The sequence below is a fragment of the Stegostoma tigrinum genome, chromosome 16, assembly GCF_030684315.1.
Source record: "Stegostoma tigrinum isolate sSteTig4 chromosome 16, sSteTig4.hap1, whole genome shotgun sequence".
Taxonomy (NCBI): domain Eukaryota; kingdom Metazoa; phylum Chordata; class Chondrichthyes; order Orectolobiformes; family Stegostomatidae; genus Stegostoma; species Stegostoma tigrinum.
The window spans coordinates 10,825,903-10,842,679 of NC_081369.1; the positions used below are offsets into that span (position 1 = coordinate 10,825,903).

General features: G+C 40.2%; 1 protein-coding gene across 4 annotated transcripts in view; it reads right to left on the reverse strand.

Annotated features, from left to right (window-relative positions):
- The window catches only part of csnk2a2b (casein kinase 2, alpha prime polypeptide b), a 65,033-nt gene extending 54,640 nt beyond the window's left edge, over positions 1 to 10,393 (reverse strand). For 3 of the 4 annotated variants that reach the window (XR_007249134.2, XM_048546833.1, XM_048546832.1), the window contains exon 1: positions 9,858 to 10,393. Coding sequence is in view for 3 of the 4 variants with exons in the window: in XM_048546833.1 (XP_048402790.1) it covers positions 9,858 to 9,961 (104 nt within the window). In the remaining variant the exon portion in view is untranslated. The remainder of the gene's footprint in view (positions 1 to 9,857) is intronic. The other variant, XM_048546834.2, reaches the window with a different exon arrangement.
- Between the last annotated feature and the right edge of the window lie 6,384 nt (positions 10,394 to 16,777).

Consider the following 16,777-nt stretch of genomic DNA (forward strand, 5'->3'; position numbering starts at 1 on the left):
AGCTTCTCAAACTGACACTCTAAAGTTACATTAGGCCGGACTTCTAGTTTGGGGGGGGGGGGGGGGGGGTGGTAGGAGGAGGCGAAATGTCATGGAAGTTTTGCTTCTAAAAATCTGGAAACTATTGTCTTAATACAATTGACAGCATACAAAATATTACAGCTAAGCCAATAACAGCAATTTAATTCCAGCAGTACATAATATGAGACTGGCCTCAGAGGGGCTTGGCGATTGTAGCTGACTGGGTCATTTCCGTGAGAATTGGGGGCTGTTTTCAAGAGCAAGGACTGGCTCCTGAACATGAGAGTTAGCAAGGGATGAAGGGCGAGATCTTGCTCAGGCTGTGTGGAGCTGATGAGGGATAGAAATCATGTAGCTGCTACTGAGAATTATTGCATATTTTTCAGCTCTATAATGAATATGCTGAAGTTTATCTCCACCTCGTCCTATGACAATGAGCAGCGCCATCTTTGTTTCAGGCAGTTCTCATTCCATCACTTTGCAGTGTTGCAGCACACCATTTGCACATGTGCACTCTGAGCAACGGCACTGACAAGAAATGCAGTCTATAAATTAATGCGGCATCACCAAGCTAACCAGATAAAGAATGCTGTAATTCAGACATTATTCACTTATTAGTGATATTTTCCAAACTTAAAAACCTTCCAACATGATCATGTATGGTACAATGAAACATAGATTGGGTGAACCAAAGGAACTTGAAATATGGTTCTCAGTACCCATTCTAGACAACAGGGTATTTGTATTATTAAATTGAGATGTTTGGGAACAAACAAACTTCAATCAAATTTAAAACTAAAGGAACTCAGAAAAAAGCTCGATGTGATGGTGATGCTACCATTTGTATGTTAACATGCCAATATCTACTTTTTGTCTTATTAGAAAAACTTTGCTGTGCAAATTGCAAAATGATATTTTGTACGTGTTTTAGGGACTTTAGGATTAAACTTATGTCCACTATGCTTCTCATTGAGAAAGATGCAGACCATCTTCGGTTAACCACTTGGTCCTTTGTAAGCATTAGGCCCAATGTCCAACTGTCCCATTAAATAAAGCCTCTGCAAATTTTCTCTCCACTTCTCCCCATCTTAAACTTATCCAAACTGTCTCACTACAGGAAAAATAAAGGTCAGCCATCTAAGCTCAGCGCAGCTGGATCCACGGTAGGGTTTCAGGAATCCAGCTCCCAGATAGACTCCTCCTGTGCCTTGAGTAACACCTCTACTGAAAGGGTCCATGAGAATATTTTAATTACAGGCAGTTCCCCTGGGCACACTCCCAGTCTCATTACTGGTTACTGCTTCTAGCCTCCATTTTTATTTTCAACTTCTTTAGCCTCTCCTCGATGCAACTGGTAATTGCATGGCCAAAAGTCACCTGTAAAGCTGCAATGGACTAACCAAATAACTGTGTCACTTTCACCAATCACAGGCCTTCTCTTCACCCTGCCTTGTTGCTCCTCCAGAAACTGGCCTATGACTAGAGGGGCTGCCAGAGCAGAATGGAGTGAATCTACGATTCGAGCAACTGAAGTTGCAAGCATGGGAGAGACTGCATCAGAGCCTGGAAGAGCAGTGCCTCAGATTCTGTCTCATATATGCTTGCTGCTCTCCGATTGAAGCATGCATTGTTTTCCTTGCTCTTAATGAATAAGGAAATATGTCAGGGGAGACCTTTCTTGAAACGTTTTGATTTTTGCAGGTTACTCAAGGCATTGAGCGAATTCACCCATTGCTGTGTATTTTTAATGCTGTGTCTGATCTTGTACATATTTGCACCATTTCCTGTTTTTGCTTCCATTAAGCAGCGCTTAAGACACGACAGCTTTTTAAAAAATTTCCAAACAGAATTCAACCAGTCTTAAAATAATACATAAGAAAATGGCGTCCATTTACTCCTTTCTATACAACTCTCACCACAGATTCCAGTTGAACATCCCTGATATTTTTGACTCTTTTAGTTAGCAGTGTCCGTTCATAAATGGCCTAGTTTAGCCCTATTTAGGAGCTGGGTTAAATAATCATATAATGATACACTGGATAAAATGTTAAACCAAAAGCAGATGCTAAACAGAGTCCCATGGTTCTCTACTATCAGTATCGTGACCAACATTCTTCCTTTAGCTTCTTAATGATTGTCATTCATCTTTTGGCTCTTTACAGTATACTGTATATTGAGCGTAATATCACTCCATTTCAACAGGTTATTCGTGGCTTCAAATAGCATGACTGGAAAAATATTACATAAATGGAAGTTTGCTATAAACCTGGTTTTAAAAGTGTGAAATAATTTGCTGACTGAACTTCCAATCTCTCACACTCTCTCTCTGAAAGTTACATTTAATTGATCTGTAGAATGGTTGTTTGGCCCAGAGTAGAATAATACAGTTTTATAGTACAAAAGGCCATTCAACCCATCATTTCTGTCCTGGTCCCAAAAGAGCTACCCCACCATTTCTACTTTCCAGCCCTATCTCTGTCGCCCTCCAACTTCATTGTTTTCAAATACATATCCAGCTCTCTGTTGAAACCTCCTACGAAATGTGTCTCCATCACTCTCCCAAGCAGCACATTTCAAATCCTAAGAACTGACTCAAGAAGTTTCTCCTTGTTTCATTCCTAGCTGACAATCTTGAAACTGTGACCCACCCCCATTTGCCAATGTATCAAATGGTGGAAACAGAACATCCTTCCTTACCCTGTCAAACTTGTTCATAATTTTGAACACCTCAATAAGGTCACCTCTTAATATTCTCTACTAATAGAACAATAAGCCCAGTTAGAGTCACACAGCATGGAAACAGATGATTTGGTGCAATTCGTTCATGCCAACCAAGTGTCCCAAACCAAACTGGTTCTTTCCTTGTATCTAAAATCCTTCATTCCTGGTATCATTCTAGTAAATCTGCGTTGCACTGTGTTCAGGGCTTTAATGTCATTCCTTAAATAAGGTGCCCAGAACTGAACACAACGCTCCAAACTGTGGTCTGAGCAATGATTTGGAGGTGGTGTGGCATCACTTCCTTGGTTTTATACTTTACGTCTCTTATTTATAACCTAAGGATCCTATAAGCCTTAACAATTGTTCCAACTTGCCTGGTTGCCTTCAGAGAATCATGCTCCTGAACCCCAAGGTCCCTCTGATCCTGTACTACCCTCAAACTTGAATCACTGAGCCTGCATTGTCTGTGTTGCTTCTACAAAAATGCATTTCCTTATTTTTGTGCATTGAAATTTACCAGGTGACTGGCAAGTTGTCCAAATGTCCCTCTGAAGTTGCTCAGCATCATGCTCACAATTCAATTAGTATCATCTGCAAATTTAGAGATTTTGCCTTCAACACTAATCTGTAAATCGTTTACACAAATCAAAAAGAAACCAACAGTCACAAGACTAATTCCTGAGGGACACCACTTTCAACTCGTCTCCAATCTGTGAAATTCCCAAGTATACCTATGCACCAACTCTCTCAAGGAACAATGCCACATCTATTTCGTTCCCGCAAATGTTCCTTCTTGGGGTGTTATCCATTGCCCTTTGAAAGCCCAACTGTATCAGCCTCCACCACACAGACCATGAGACATCCTGAAGATACGGAGTCAGTCATTGTGGTTCTTTTGCCAACCACCTTAAATCAGTGAACTCTGTCATCAACCCTGCCAATTCCCTACATCAACTCTGTCAGACTCTTCTTTATTTTGAATACCTTTATCAAAGTCTCAATCATCTTTCTCCAATCTACCTCTGTAATTGGGAACCTACATCCCTGGAACTATTCTTGTATGTATTTTCTGATACCCTTGCTAAAAGACCTTTGCGCTCCCTTCCGAAAGCAGTGCCCAAAACCGGATATATCCCAGATGAGGCCAAAATAGAAAAACAAAAATCAGCATAGCTTCCAGGGCAGAAATGGCTAGCACGAGGGGTCATAGTTTTAAGTTGGTTGGTGGAAAGTATAGAGGGGATGTCAGAGGCAGGTTCTTTACGCAGAGAGTTGTGAGAGCATGGAATGCGTTGCCAGCAGCAGTTGTGGAAGCAAGGTCATTGGGGTCATTTAAGAGACTGCTGGACATGTATATGGTCACAGAAATTTGAGGGTGCATACATGAGGATCAATGGTCAGCACAACATTGTGGGCTGAAGGGCCTGTTCTGTGCTGTACTGTTCTATGTTCTATGTTCTATGTTCCTTGATTTTGTATTCTGTGCTTCAATTTAGGACGGGACTTTCTCAACCTACCCTGCCACTTTCAAAAGATTTGCATACACACATCCGAAGGTGTCTTTGAACCTGTACCACCTTTAGAATTTTAGCCTTCGGTTTATATTGCTTTGCCCTGCTCCTCCTCAAAATATATCACTTGACAGTACTATACTTTAAATTGTATGCAAGGTGTCAATCTAAAATAACACCTTCAGATTGGTTTGACAGGTCGGCGCAACATCAAGGGTCAAAGGGCCTGTACTGTGCTGTAATGTTCTAGGTCTATTGCCTCTTGAAGTCTACCACTGTCCTCTTCACAGTTCACAATATTTCTAAGTTTTGCCCTCTGCAAGTTTGAAGTTGACTAATGCATATCTGAGTCTGAGTCGTGTACATTTATGTAGGTATCAAGAAATGTAGTGGTTCTGGTATCAATCCCTCGTAGGAAACACTTTCTTCCAGTCTAAAATACAAACAACCAATCACCAATACTGTTATACATCATTTAGATAACTTCACATCCATTCTACCAGTTTTTATTTTATTCCACAGGATCCAGGTTTGAACAAGTCTAAATGTTGCACTTCATCAGAAATCCTTCGGAAATCAGTGACACATATGAAGCTCAACCACATCCACAATCATATCAGACAAGTTTCAGTGTCATTAACATGAACTACCTTGAACAAATTCTTGCTTGCTTTCTCTAATTTTTTCATATATACCAAATTGGCTTTTGCCTTGGGTAATCATTTCTAAAAGCTTTTTGACTATCAAGGTTAAACGGACTGCCCATAGATGCTGAAGGGGCCCTTGCAAGGTTGTAACATTTTCCACTGGCCTGGCACCACCCTGCATCTGTAAACTGCATGGCCATGGCCAAAACATCCACAAAAGCCTCCCTCACTATCATGAAGTGCATCTAATCCAATACTAGTAGCTTAAAGTCCAAAAGCTTCCTCCCACGTGTAGACTCCTTTTTGCATGCATAAACTGCCCCAACCCCTCCCTCCCTCACTGCTGCTTTACTATTTAAGTTCTTACAGTCCCCATTCATACTGCTGTTGCCTCTGATTTCTTTTTAAAATTCTGAGTTTTCTTCAATACAGTCTGAATGTACTTACATCATCAATGAGATCTGTCATAAAACCCCCATTTTCTGCTTCAACTTACTCTCAGCTTGTCATCCAAGGAGCTCTGGCTTTGGTTGCTCTGCATTTTGCCCTTGTGCAAATGTATTTCAATTATACCCACTTTAAAACAATCCGATGTTCCAATATTATCTTTTGTTTCTATTTTACCTAGATCACATCCATTCTTACCCCACTGAAAGTGGCCTTCCGATTTCAATGTTTTACTTCACATTGCCCCTTGTCCCTTGTCACTTTCCCTGAGCTAGCTTAAACCTTTGATACTCATGATCATTATCAACATAGCGATACAGCACAGAAACAGACCCTTTGGTCCATCCAGTCCACGCCAAACATAATCCCAAATTAAACTAGTCCCATAATCATCCTGTTGAGATGTGTCACAAACTTTAAAGAATTAGGTACCTGCATCCCTCGGTCCCTTTGTTCTATAACACTACGCAAAGCCCTATTAATCATAAAAGCCCTACCCTTGTTTGTTGTACCAAAATCAATACCTCACATTTACTCAGACTGAACTCCCTCTGCCATTTTTGCATTGCTCATTGCATTGAGTATAGGAGTTGGGACGTTATGTTGAGGTTGTACAGGACATTGGTGAGGCCTCTTCTGGAATACTGTGTCCAGTTCTGGTTGCACAGCTATAGGACGGAGATTATTAAGCTGGAGAGGGTTCAGGAAAGATTTACAACGATGTGGCTAGGTATGGAAGGTTTGGGTTATAAGGAAAGGCTGGATAGGCTAGGACTTTGTTCACTGGGAGCATGGGAGGTTGAGAGGTGACCCAATAGAAGTTCATAAAAAGTGGCAGGTATAGATAGAGTTGATGGGGGTTGTCTTTTCCCTAAGATGGAGTTTTTCAAGACTAGGGGGCACATTTTTAAGGGGAGAGGACAGAAATTTTAAAAAGACATGAGACGCATGACAATAATTGACTTCTCATAACTATTCCCTTTTTTACACAATAAAATAGCATTACATTTGGTTGCTTTAAATGAAATGGTGCCTTCAGTTTCTAAACAATTTGACAATGATTCCAAAACTTCATACAAAAGAATGCAACATTTGACTCAGCTAGCTTATCCTTAAAACAGACATTCATGTGCCAGCAGTGGAACACTGACATGATGAGAATTTTTAACCTTCACTAGTGCTTCTTGACTTTAGACCAGAAATTACTTTTTCCTAGTTTGCTCCATTCCTTATCAACTAACTTGCATTCTATGTTACTCTTTTTACTCACCCACTAAAAAATGCTGGCCAGTAATCTAATATAAAGGCATGAAAGTTTTTTTCCCGAATTTTTCTTTGCAAGAATCTCTTAATATTTGGGATCAATCTCAAGTTCATTTAATTTATATTGCTTTTGGCCCAACTAATTTATTGCTTCATGAGGCAAAGCTGAGATTCAGACTCACTGATCAAGTAATATTGCGCAGGGTTCTGCTTGTCTGTTCTTTGCTATTCTACATGTGGCGTATTGAATCTACTATTACTGTCAGATCTCCCAAACTTTTATTTTCTTCCAGAGTAGAATACATGCCACTTTGGACAAACTGCATATGACAAAATGGACCCATGCCCACATAATTTGAGATTTGTTTACCAGGTGGTCACAGTGAAGACACAGCTGGCTTTGGTTCACCACCTCGCCTTGAAAGCAGGGTTGAGACGTGAAGAAAGTCATGCTCTATCCTGGCTCTTTTGAGAACAATTAGAGTACAAAACACCTTCAGTACAGGAAAAAAAAAGTTCATGGTGCTTCAGAGAAAGTACAAGGAAGAACAAAGCAATAGGATAAATTAATCAATATTTCTGAAAACTAAAGTCAGATTTTAAGAATTGTCAAAGGAGAAGAAACTTAGATACCGGCAGGTTGAGGAACAGAATTCCAGGGTATAAAAGTCTAGACAGCTGAAAGCATGATCAATATTGGTGAGAAACTGGTGCATCTGAGGCCAAAATTAGATGATGAATGTGTCAGGGACAGAAAAGAGGGAAAGTAAAGCTAGAGAAGTTCAGAAATAACAAGGTGTTAAGGGATGAAGAGCCAACGTAAGTCAGGATCAACATTTGCTACAGGTTAAGGTGGGAGGACGAAAACAGTTCTGTTTTATGGGGAATGGAGTGCCAGGCAATGAGGAGTGGAGCACTAAGTCAGTCATGACTAAGGCGTAATTAGGTGTACATAATTTTTTTTGAGGTGTAAGTCAATAGTCTTTGGGAGCAACAATAAAGAATCTGCTCGTCAGCTCGTGACAAATCTGGAAATCAAAGTTGCACTGGAAATGTTATGGAGTTAGAGGGGAGGACACAGTACTTTTGTTGAAAGCCTGAGGTGGTATTTTAGGTTTCCCAAGTGTTTAACTGGAAAACACCAACTAGACTGGATGAGAAAGCAACACAACACATTGCGGGAAAAGCTCAGCTGCAGTCTTAGTGCATGGAACTTCATTCTATGTTTTTTTTTGTTATCTGCTTAACAGTAATTGCTCTTTACATTTTACAAGATTTTCTCAATTTTCTTTCCCATCACCCATCCCACCATTTACTAAGAGTCTTGATTCCCTTCTCTCGTCAAAGCATTTTAAACAAGTCCTCAGTCAAATATTCAATTTTCAAATATTCTCACTTTAGTTTTGGCAACTTTCAGTAAGAACATTATATTAAAATATTTATGGATCCTCAGTAGTTATTTGCACAGTCGAGAAACTCTATGTATCTACCAATACAAATCAATTCTGAAGTTGCTATGTCAAGTTAATATCTGTATATCACAACATAAATTGATGCCAGAGAATTTGGATGAGAAACTATTTTGCATACACACAGTTACTGGGCCAAGGTGCATCATGTTCCAAAGGCACATAAATAGTAGCGAAGGCTATTGAGAACCAAGCTGAGCTTCATTGAAATTGGATGCAACCTTTTGACCACCTAAGAATCACCAATCTCTGATTCACCTCTGGAAATGTGTCTGGGTCTTGGGCTTAAAGCATGGGTGAAACAAATCTCAACAATAAACTCCTCACTAGACATCCCCAAACACTGGATACTTTTGGATTGTACCACTAGACCGCATTCAACCCTCATTCGAACGAGCGTTTTAACCGAGCCTTTAACTGTCAACATTATGGCAAGTGAAACCATGACAAGAACAGTCTATTTCAGTAAACGTTCAACACTAAAAGCAAACCTTCAACACAAAAAAACTGTTAATGGGAAATAAATGTTATCAGGCATTGGTGACTTGTTTTTTTGCTATGTATAGCAGATACCTATCACCAGAAAGTAATCATTCGCCATGTTAAACCTCCAAACACACTATCTTTCAGAAACACACTCAGTTGTTTCGACTTACAGAACATGGAGGGTACAGCTTTTCAAAGTTAGGATGTGTCATATTTACTGCAGGCCAAGTATTTAGGCAGAAATTAACAAGACGACAAATATAAAACATCTTAATAGGACTCCTGTGGCTCAGCCTCCCCACCTCTGAACCAGAAGACCCATGTTGAAATTCTACCTACTCCAGAGGTGTATCATAGTACAATTGAACAGGTTTATAAAAACATTAAAAACACTTTAACCACCTAGGCACATGCAAGCTTTCTGCTGCTTATCACATTATTAGCTCCTATGTTAAATAGACACCATGAAAAGATGGAGAGATAACAAGGTGTACGGCTGAATGAACACAGATTGCCAAGCAGAGGAGCAGGAAAGCTGATGTCTTCAGAAAAGGGTCAAGGCCCAAAACATCAGCTTTCCTGCTCCTCTGATGTTGCTTGACCTGCTGTGTTCATCCAGCTCTACACCTTGTTATCTCAGATTCTTCAGCATCTGCAGTTCCTGCCATCTCTAACCATGAAAAGGTTCTTAGTCCCAGTGACAGATCTAATCTCCAATACCTCAATGAACTAAATTAGCAGTAAAACAGGCAACAATATTAAGTTTACCATTTAGGAAAATTTCATGAAATGAAATAGTCTTCCAAATTTCTCAGACAAGAGTTTGAAACCTAAATAGTGAACTTTTAGGCTCAGGATATGACTTAAAGTCATTAGCAACTGAACTAATTTTCATTTCCACACCATTAATGACTGCAAAAGCTAGTGCTGATTGATACGGACTTTGAGGTGGGGCAGGTTATTGACACAGGACTGGAAAAAAAATCATACCATGACAGAACATGTTTTCACAGCATTTCTTGGGTAATTAACAATTAGACGTATTAGGTATAACCAAGTCAATTACAGTCCATTTTTATACGAATTAGACGTTTCCATATTCTATACACGCCTTTAAACATCCGCCAGACATATACACAAGGTTTCCACACATCAAGACTTTACTATTTTTCTGGTATATACATTTTCATTAATCCACGCAACAAGCATCTATATATTCCCGCCTACAGGCAGATGTCTATGCATTCAAGTCATATTTTAACCTCACTGCTACAACATACTGTGTTTCTTACCCCCATTCAGGAACGTGTGACTCGTAATCCCAGTACTCGCGGGGTTTCAGGCTGTTTACTTCGGCATACACGCGGGCCCTGCTCCCGGTAGCCGGACCCGGCATGGCAGAGCCAGGGCTCAGCTCTGGGATAAGGGGACGAAATCCCCAAGAGGGGGCAGCGGGGGGGACACAGAAGCCGCACCGCCACGGGGCAGACTGACAGTCGGGAGCCAGGCCCGGCCTCAACCCACGCAGCACCACCCGGGATAACTTCAGTAGCAGGGTTCGTGGAGCCAGCGGGAACTCCCCCGGGGCGCGGGGGGTCGATTAGAAAGGCCCAGTGCGGATCCCGAAAAAGATGGGTACGGTCGGGGCAACAGCAACGAGCTTATGAGAAACCTTACGGAGGATCAAACAGCAGAGCAGAACAGACCGAAGTCAACAAAACCGAACCGGACTTCCCTGAGGGAGGCCCGCAGCGGAAGAAAATATTCCGCCGGGTGCGGACCCAACCCTGAGAAACCGGTCACAAGCTCGCTCTATCAGCGAGAAGACACCGAGGGCCACAGGATGACGAGCGCCGGCAGCAGCGGCTCCTAGCGGCACCCAGCTGAAGCTGAGCGATGCCGGCTGCACACTCCAGCGGCAGCGACCCCTCGCGGCACCCCACTGAAGCTGAGCGACGCCGGCTGTCCGCTCCAGCGACTGCGGCACCTGGCGCTGTTTAATGAGACATGACCCACACGCTTACCACAGGCTCTAATGCCTTACAGAATAATACACGGGTAGCGGCACAAAGGGATTAAGGAATTAAGACAGAAAAATCCCCACAAACTGTAACACCCGCCAATATTAGGTTTTCATAGATTATATGGAGACGTTGCTGAAACTTGTGTGAATCATTGGTACCGATAGAAATAAAACTGGAGTCACGTTCCTTCTGCATTTCTTCTTTTGTGATAATAATGTTCAAGTTGTAATACTGTGCCATGCATATGCGGTGCTGCGTATTCCTAGATGAAATAACTTGCAAGTTAAATTAACAATTATAAACTAAATATATATCATATATACAGTAAGTTGCATTCCCTCTGACTTTTTCCGTCTGCTGTGTGGACCTGTAAAGTCTACGCAAGGCATCAGCTTCCTGAACAGAAGGGTCTAGGCCCGAAACATCAGCTTTCCTGCTCCTCTGATGCTGCTTGGCCTACTGTGTTTATCCAACTCTACATCTTGTTGTCTCGCATTTACCCACCAACTGGCATTTCACCCTATAAGCGGTTTCATGTTTTGACATTAGGGACGTTGACTGTAGGTGCATAAAGACCATGAGGCATTTTAAAATATTAAGTTGAAATGGTGCATATTCTTAAGTGCCTACCTACGCAAATAAAATAACCTTAAAGCAACATACATTTTGACAGCAGAAAAATCCAGTTTAAGTACGACTCTTCTGATGCTGCCTAGCCTGACTCTAGCTCCACACTGGGCTGTCTCCGACTCCCGGCATCTGCAGTTCTTGCTCTCTCTACTATAGCACTACCTTCACCTGAGGAAGTTTCTATTGGCCAAGCTCCATCTAGTGGCATAGACTTGTCAATGCAATTGGAACGAGCCGTACTTAACAACTTCTGCTGCTATGGTAGAGCCCACGACTTCAGCATAAGTTCACAGTAGGAGCTAAACAGCAAGGGGAGACACATCACCTCACATTTACCAGAGCTAACTAAACTCCTTCTGCTTTCGATCTGTCCATCTGACCAATCCATTAAATTTTCCTATAACCCAAAATCGTTCTTCACAGACAACCATCCGGCCAATCTCTGCATCAAACTTACCTATCATTCCCTCCACATTCTCATCTACATCATTTATATAAATCATGACCAATAAGCGCCACAGCATTCATTCCTATGGTGCCCGACTGGACACCAACCTCCAATCACATAAACTTTTGACAACAACCTCTCCTACTACTAAACCAAATTTGTATCCAAGTTGCCAATCTACCCTGAATTCCATGTGGTTTTATCTTTGTATTATTCTGCTGTTAACATGTGTTTCTCCCATGGGGGATCTTTGCTGAAATCCAGACAAACTATATCAATTCTACTGCACACATCTGCACACTTCATCACCTCAAAAAATTCAACCAGATTTGTTAGAATCCCTCTGACAACACTTTGCAGTCTAACCCTGATGAATCCTTGCAACTCTAAATGGAGATTGATTCTCTCCTTCACGACCTTCTGCAATAGTTTCCAGGCCACTGATTTGAGACTCGCTGGTCTATAATTTCCTGATTTATCCTTTCCACTTGTAAAGTGGAACCACATTAGCTGTCCTTCAGTCCTCTCGCACCCCTCCTTTGGCTAGAGAAGAATTAAAAATTTGGGTTAGGGTCTATGATTTCCTCCCTTGTCTCCCAAGGCAGCCTCATATCGCTGTTCCTTTACTGTCATTGGGTCAAAATCCTGGAAGTCCCTCCCTACAGTAATGGACTGCAGCAGTTTGAGAATGCAGCTCACCGCCACATTCTCAAGGGCAACTAGGGACAGGTAATAAATGCTGGTCAAACAGCAATGCCCATGTGCAATGAATGAGAAAAGAATCCTACTAAAGAGTTTCTAATACTTTTAATGCTGCAATGTCTTACTTAGCCGAATCTTTCCAGTTGTGATTGATAAGGGACTTATTTCTAGCTCTATTAGCATAAACCACTTCTCAATTCCGATAGCGTGAAAAATTCCACACAACTCTAAGTTTGAAAACTTCACAAACTGAAATATCGCTGCTGGTTTGAAACTGCCCTACTGAACTGAAACCTGATTGTGAACTGAATTCAAAAAAAGCTAACGGTCCTGTACTGTTTCCTCTGTATGTGATAAAAATTCCACTTGGGAAGCATTCAATAAATTAACACCCTGGCTACCCTGACAGGCACTTACTAAGTCATCTGCTTTCTTATAAATCATGTATTTACTTCAATGTCACAAATTATTTTCTGATCTCTTTCAAAAAATTACCTTCACAGCACTGAAACCAAAATCTATATTACCTCTAATTTAAAAAGAAAAATTTCCAAAATACAAAAATATATTGTACACATTATCAGAAAACAATTGTTGAAATTTATTCAAGTAAACACCTATCAAATTATTTGTTAAAATACAGATTCAAAGATTTAAAGTAAGTGAGGATGAATGTCACAAATGAAGATGAAATTGATATCAGTGTCTACTATGAAGCAGGCCTGGCTTGCTTGAAGATTCTCTTTCTGACCTGAAGGGTTTGAAAACTTGGGTGCAATGTAGTCAAACAGCTGCCACAGTAAACTAAGCAGAAGTGTTTTGGAAGTGAGCGCAGGCTCCTTACTTTCATTTTTACAGCAGTACCTGTTCTGACTATCGGTAGTCTGGTTCAGTGCAGCAAATCTGGAAACTTTCTTCTGTCTCCTGCTTGAAAAGCAGTTACTGCTTTAAAACGTTTCTCACATTTTTAAAACAAACATTTTGTGGAACAAAGCCAGCATTTTCTGCCCATCTCTAATTGCCCTTGAACTGAATGAATTGGGAGGCTCACTTCAGTGGGCAGTTAAGAGACAACCACATTGCTGTAGCTGAGGAGACATATTTAGAGCCAGCTTTCCCAAAAGACAAGTGAACCAACTGTGCTTCTGCAACATCATTGAAACTGGTTTCAATTCCATTATAAATTGAATTTAAATTCCACCACTTGCTGAGGTGGGATTCAAACCCCTGACCAAAGATCAGTAACCTGGGTCTTTAATAACTAGTGTAGAAATGTTAACCCCTTCTCCTCTTCTGCATGAAATGGTTGTTCACAATCAGACTTCTATACAGTTCAAAACTTAAAATAGCTGCTATCCCAAAACTGTTGAATTTTGTCTCTGTATTGAATTATCTTAGGCACAAACCCATTCATTATATTTTAGTTAGGTATTTTTTCTTAACTGCTTTAGCCATTTGCTTGGATGGTTCTTATTCTGTAGTCTTTTGGAGAGATAAGCACAGCTATTCACAACTTCAGGGAAACCACTGCCAAAGACTTTCTAGTTACTGTTGGAAATATCTGCTGGGCTTCAAAATGTCTGGTCAATTTCTTCTTGACATAAGTACTGTATAGTATGGTCTGGTCTCAACACCACTGAGTTCACAAAGGCGGTCACGTCACTTCTGAGAACCATCTTGTAAGATTCTTTGCATGTATTTTAAAGTTCGATTAATTTTCTTTGTAAAATATGTAACATTGTAACAACACAAATATTACAAACCTTTTTAAAATTTTTATTGGCATACTGGGTCAGACTGATTTTGAAGCGGCAAATGGTGGGTCAGAGTGGAACAGATCTTGAGAAGCATTTCTTTACAATACATAAAGCACACATTTTAATTTCATGTAAATATTAAGGTGTGAGCCCTGGTGCAGTGGTCACACTTCCGACCGACTCACAAGTTTATGGATTCAAATCCTGCTTCTGGAATCAGAGCCTTCAGCACCTCTCAGGTGACTGTAAAAGTGCCATGGCATTATTCAAAGAAATAAAACGCAGAGTTCTCTCAGTCCTGGCAAACCCTGAACCATCAAGTAACAGCCAGAACAGATGATCTGGTCATTTCGTTGCTCCATAAAAAAATGACTCCCACTTTTCATAATTACATCATTGACCACATAAATGTGTTTCCTTGCCTGTAAATTACTCAATGTCTAGAGTCTGTGAAAGATGTTACATTAATGCAAGTTTTACTTAATTTATTTTAATTCCCACTTATTTTGTTCAAAAATCACTGCAATGAGTTTTTCAATTAAATTTGTCATCCTTCTTAACTGAGTTACATTTTGTCCTTTAGTTGGTTCCATTAATGTTTTGGCAAACATCTGTAGCTTGGGTTGTAGATGAGGTTGTTGACTTGCTCACTGAGCTGGTTTGTTCTCTTTCATACGTTTTGTCACCATGCTAGGTGACATCATAGTGGAGCACTGATACACTGATGATGTCGCCTAGCATGGTGACAAAACGTCTGAACGAGAACAAGTCAGCTCGGCGAGCAAGTCAACAATTTTGTTCTATTAATTTATTTCTATTCCTATATCTAAAATTTATTGTTAGACTAAAACATTCTCTACTGTAAGGTATAATCTTCTCATAAAGTAGCATATCATGTATTAAAATGAAACAATTATGGAATTCAAGTGCTAAAACTTTCACGAAGATATCCACAATACATCAAGATAAAAAGTCTGACTTATTCAACTATCATAAAGAAATGGTGCTCATGTTAAACTAAATACCAAATCCCATAAGATATTATCTGACTCACCCTAAGCAGCGCCAAAGCTGATCATCCAGTAAATATAAAAATCTTGCATTTAATGTGCATCCATCAGTCTTCAGGTAATCAACTTCAATGTGGCAAATGCATTGAAAAAAAGAAAGAAAATGAATAATTTAGTACCTTCTCCTTCTGTCCTTTGGGATCAATTAGGGATTATGCCTCACTGTCAATCTACAAAAAAAAATCACCTCCAGTAAGATTTTGGCCTCTAATTGGCTTCAGGATTTGCCTATTTACACCTCCTAGAGTCTCTAGGCCACAGTCACATCAGCACACTACTCCAACTCAGCAGCAGAATAATTCATTACGAAATATATCCTAAAATGTTTCTGTCCTTAAAAGAACCATGAATTCTAAAATTTACTATAAAGATTAAAATAAAGAAAAACAGAAAATAGAGCGATGTTGTCCAGATTTGATGATATCCAATGTGATGTTACTATGGCTTTAAGAAGTGTATTTTGTCTGTGAAGAGATTGAGACAGAGATGCTGAGTGGTCTGCTTCTAGTCAATAAAGTAAACAGCTTGTGAGGTCTTGGGATTTTTTTTAAAAGGTTGGAACAATAGAAGCGACCTGTGGGCTCCCACAGAACCAGGAACTTTAGTATCATTTTTAATAGCTGTTGATGTTGTGAAAGCTGCTATATCTCTCTCTCTACAGCTAAAAGCTTCCTGCTGCTGGAATTGCATGTGTGACAAGGGTGTGCTAATGGGATGTCACTATATCAGAAAAATTAATCAGTAGTTTATTATTTTGTTAAGTATTTTGATAGAGTTACAATTAAACCAATTCTTTTAATTTTAGTTTGTCTATATTTTAACTGTAGTGCATGAATAAAGTTTTGCTTCAAACCTGATAGCTTGACCAATCAAATTGCATCCAGAATGCAATGCCTGCCACTTGCCTTTAAAATTAGAAAAAGATATGGTTTTTGACATGTTTTGAGAGAATTTGTTGTGATCCATAACACCAGAGATTGTTGATTCAGGGAATCAGGGAAGCTCAAATTTTCCACAGATCACTTCTAAACCACTTACCCCTCACATTAAACGTAAGCCCTCTGGTCTTAGTCATGTGTGCCATGAGGAAAAGATTCTCACAATCTACTCTATGTGTCTCATAATTTTGCATACCTACTCAGATCCACCCTCAGTGTCCTCTGATCGAGGGAAGACAAAGAATATCTCTGTATCCAGCCTCTGGTCATAACTGACACTTTCCATCTCAGGAAACATTGGTGAAACTCCTCTGCACACTCTCCAGTGTAATCACATCTTTCTGATAGCACAGTGAACAGAACTTCCCAATATTCCATCTGTGGCCTAACCAATGTTCTATAAAGTCGTAACACAATTTCCATGATCCTATATTCTACCCTGGCTAATGAAGGAATCCTCTATGCCTTCTTCACCAACCCATCTGTCTCTGCTGACATCTTCAGGGAATTAGGGTGTTGACCACCAAAGTCACGTTGTTCTTCAGTGTTCCCTAGGGACTTACCATTCATTGTGTATACCTTCCCTTATTAGACCTCCTAAAATGTATCAGGTCACACTTATTGAGATTAAATTCGATTTGCC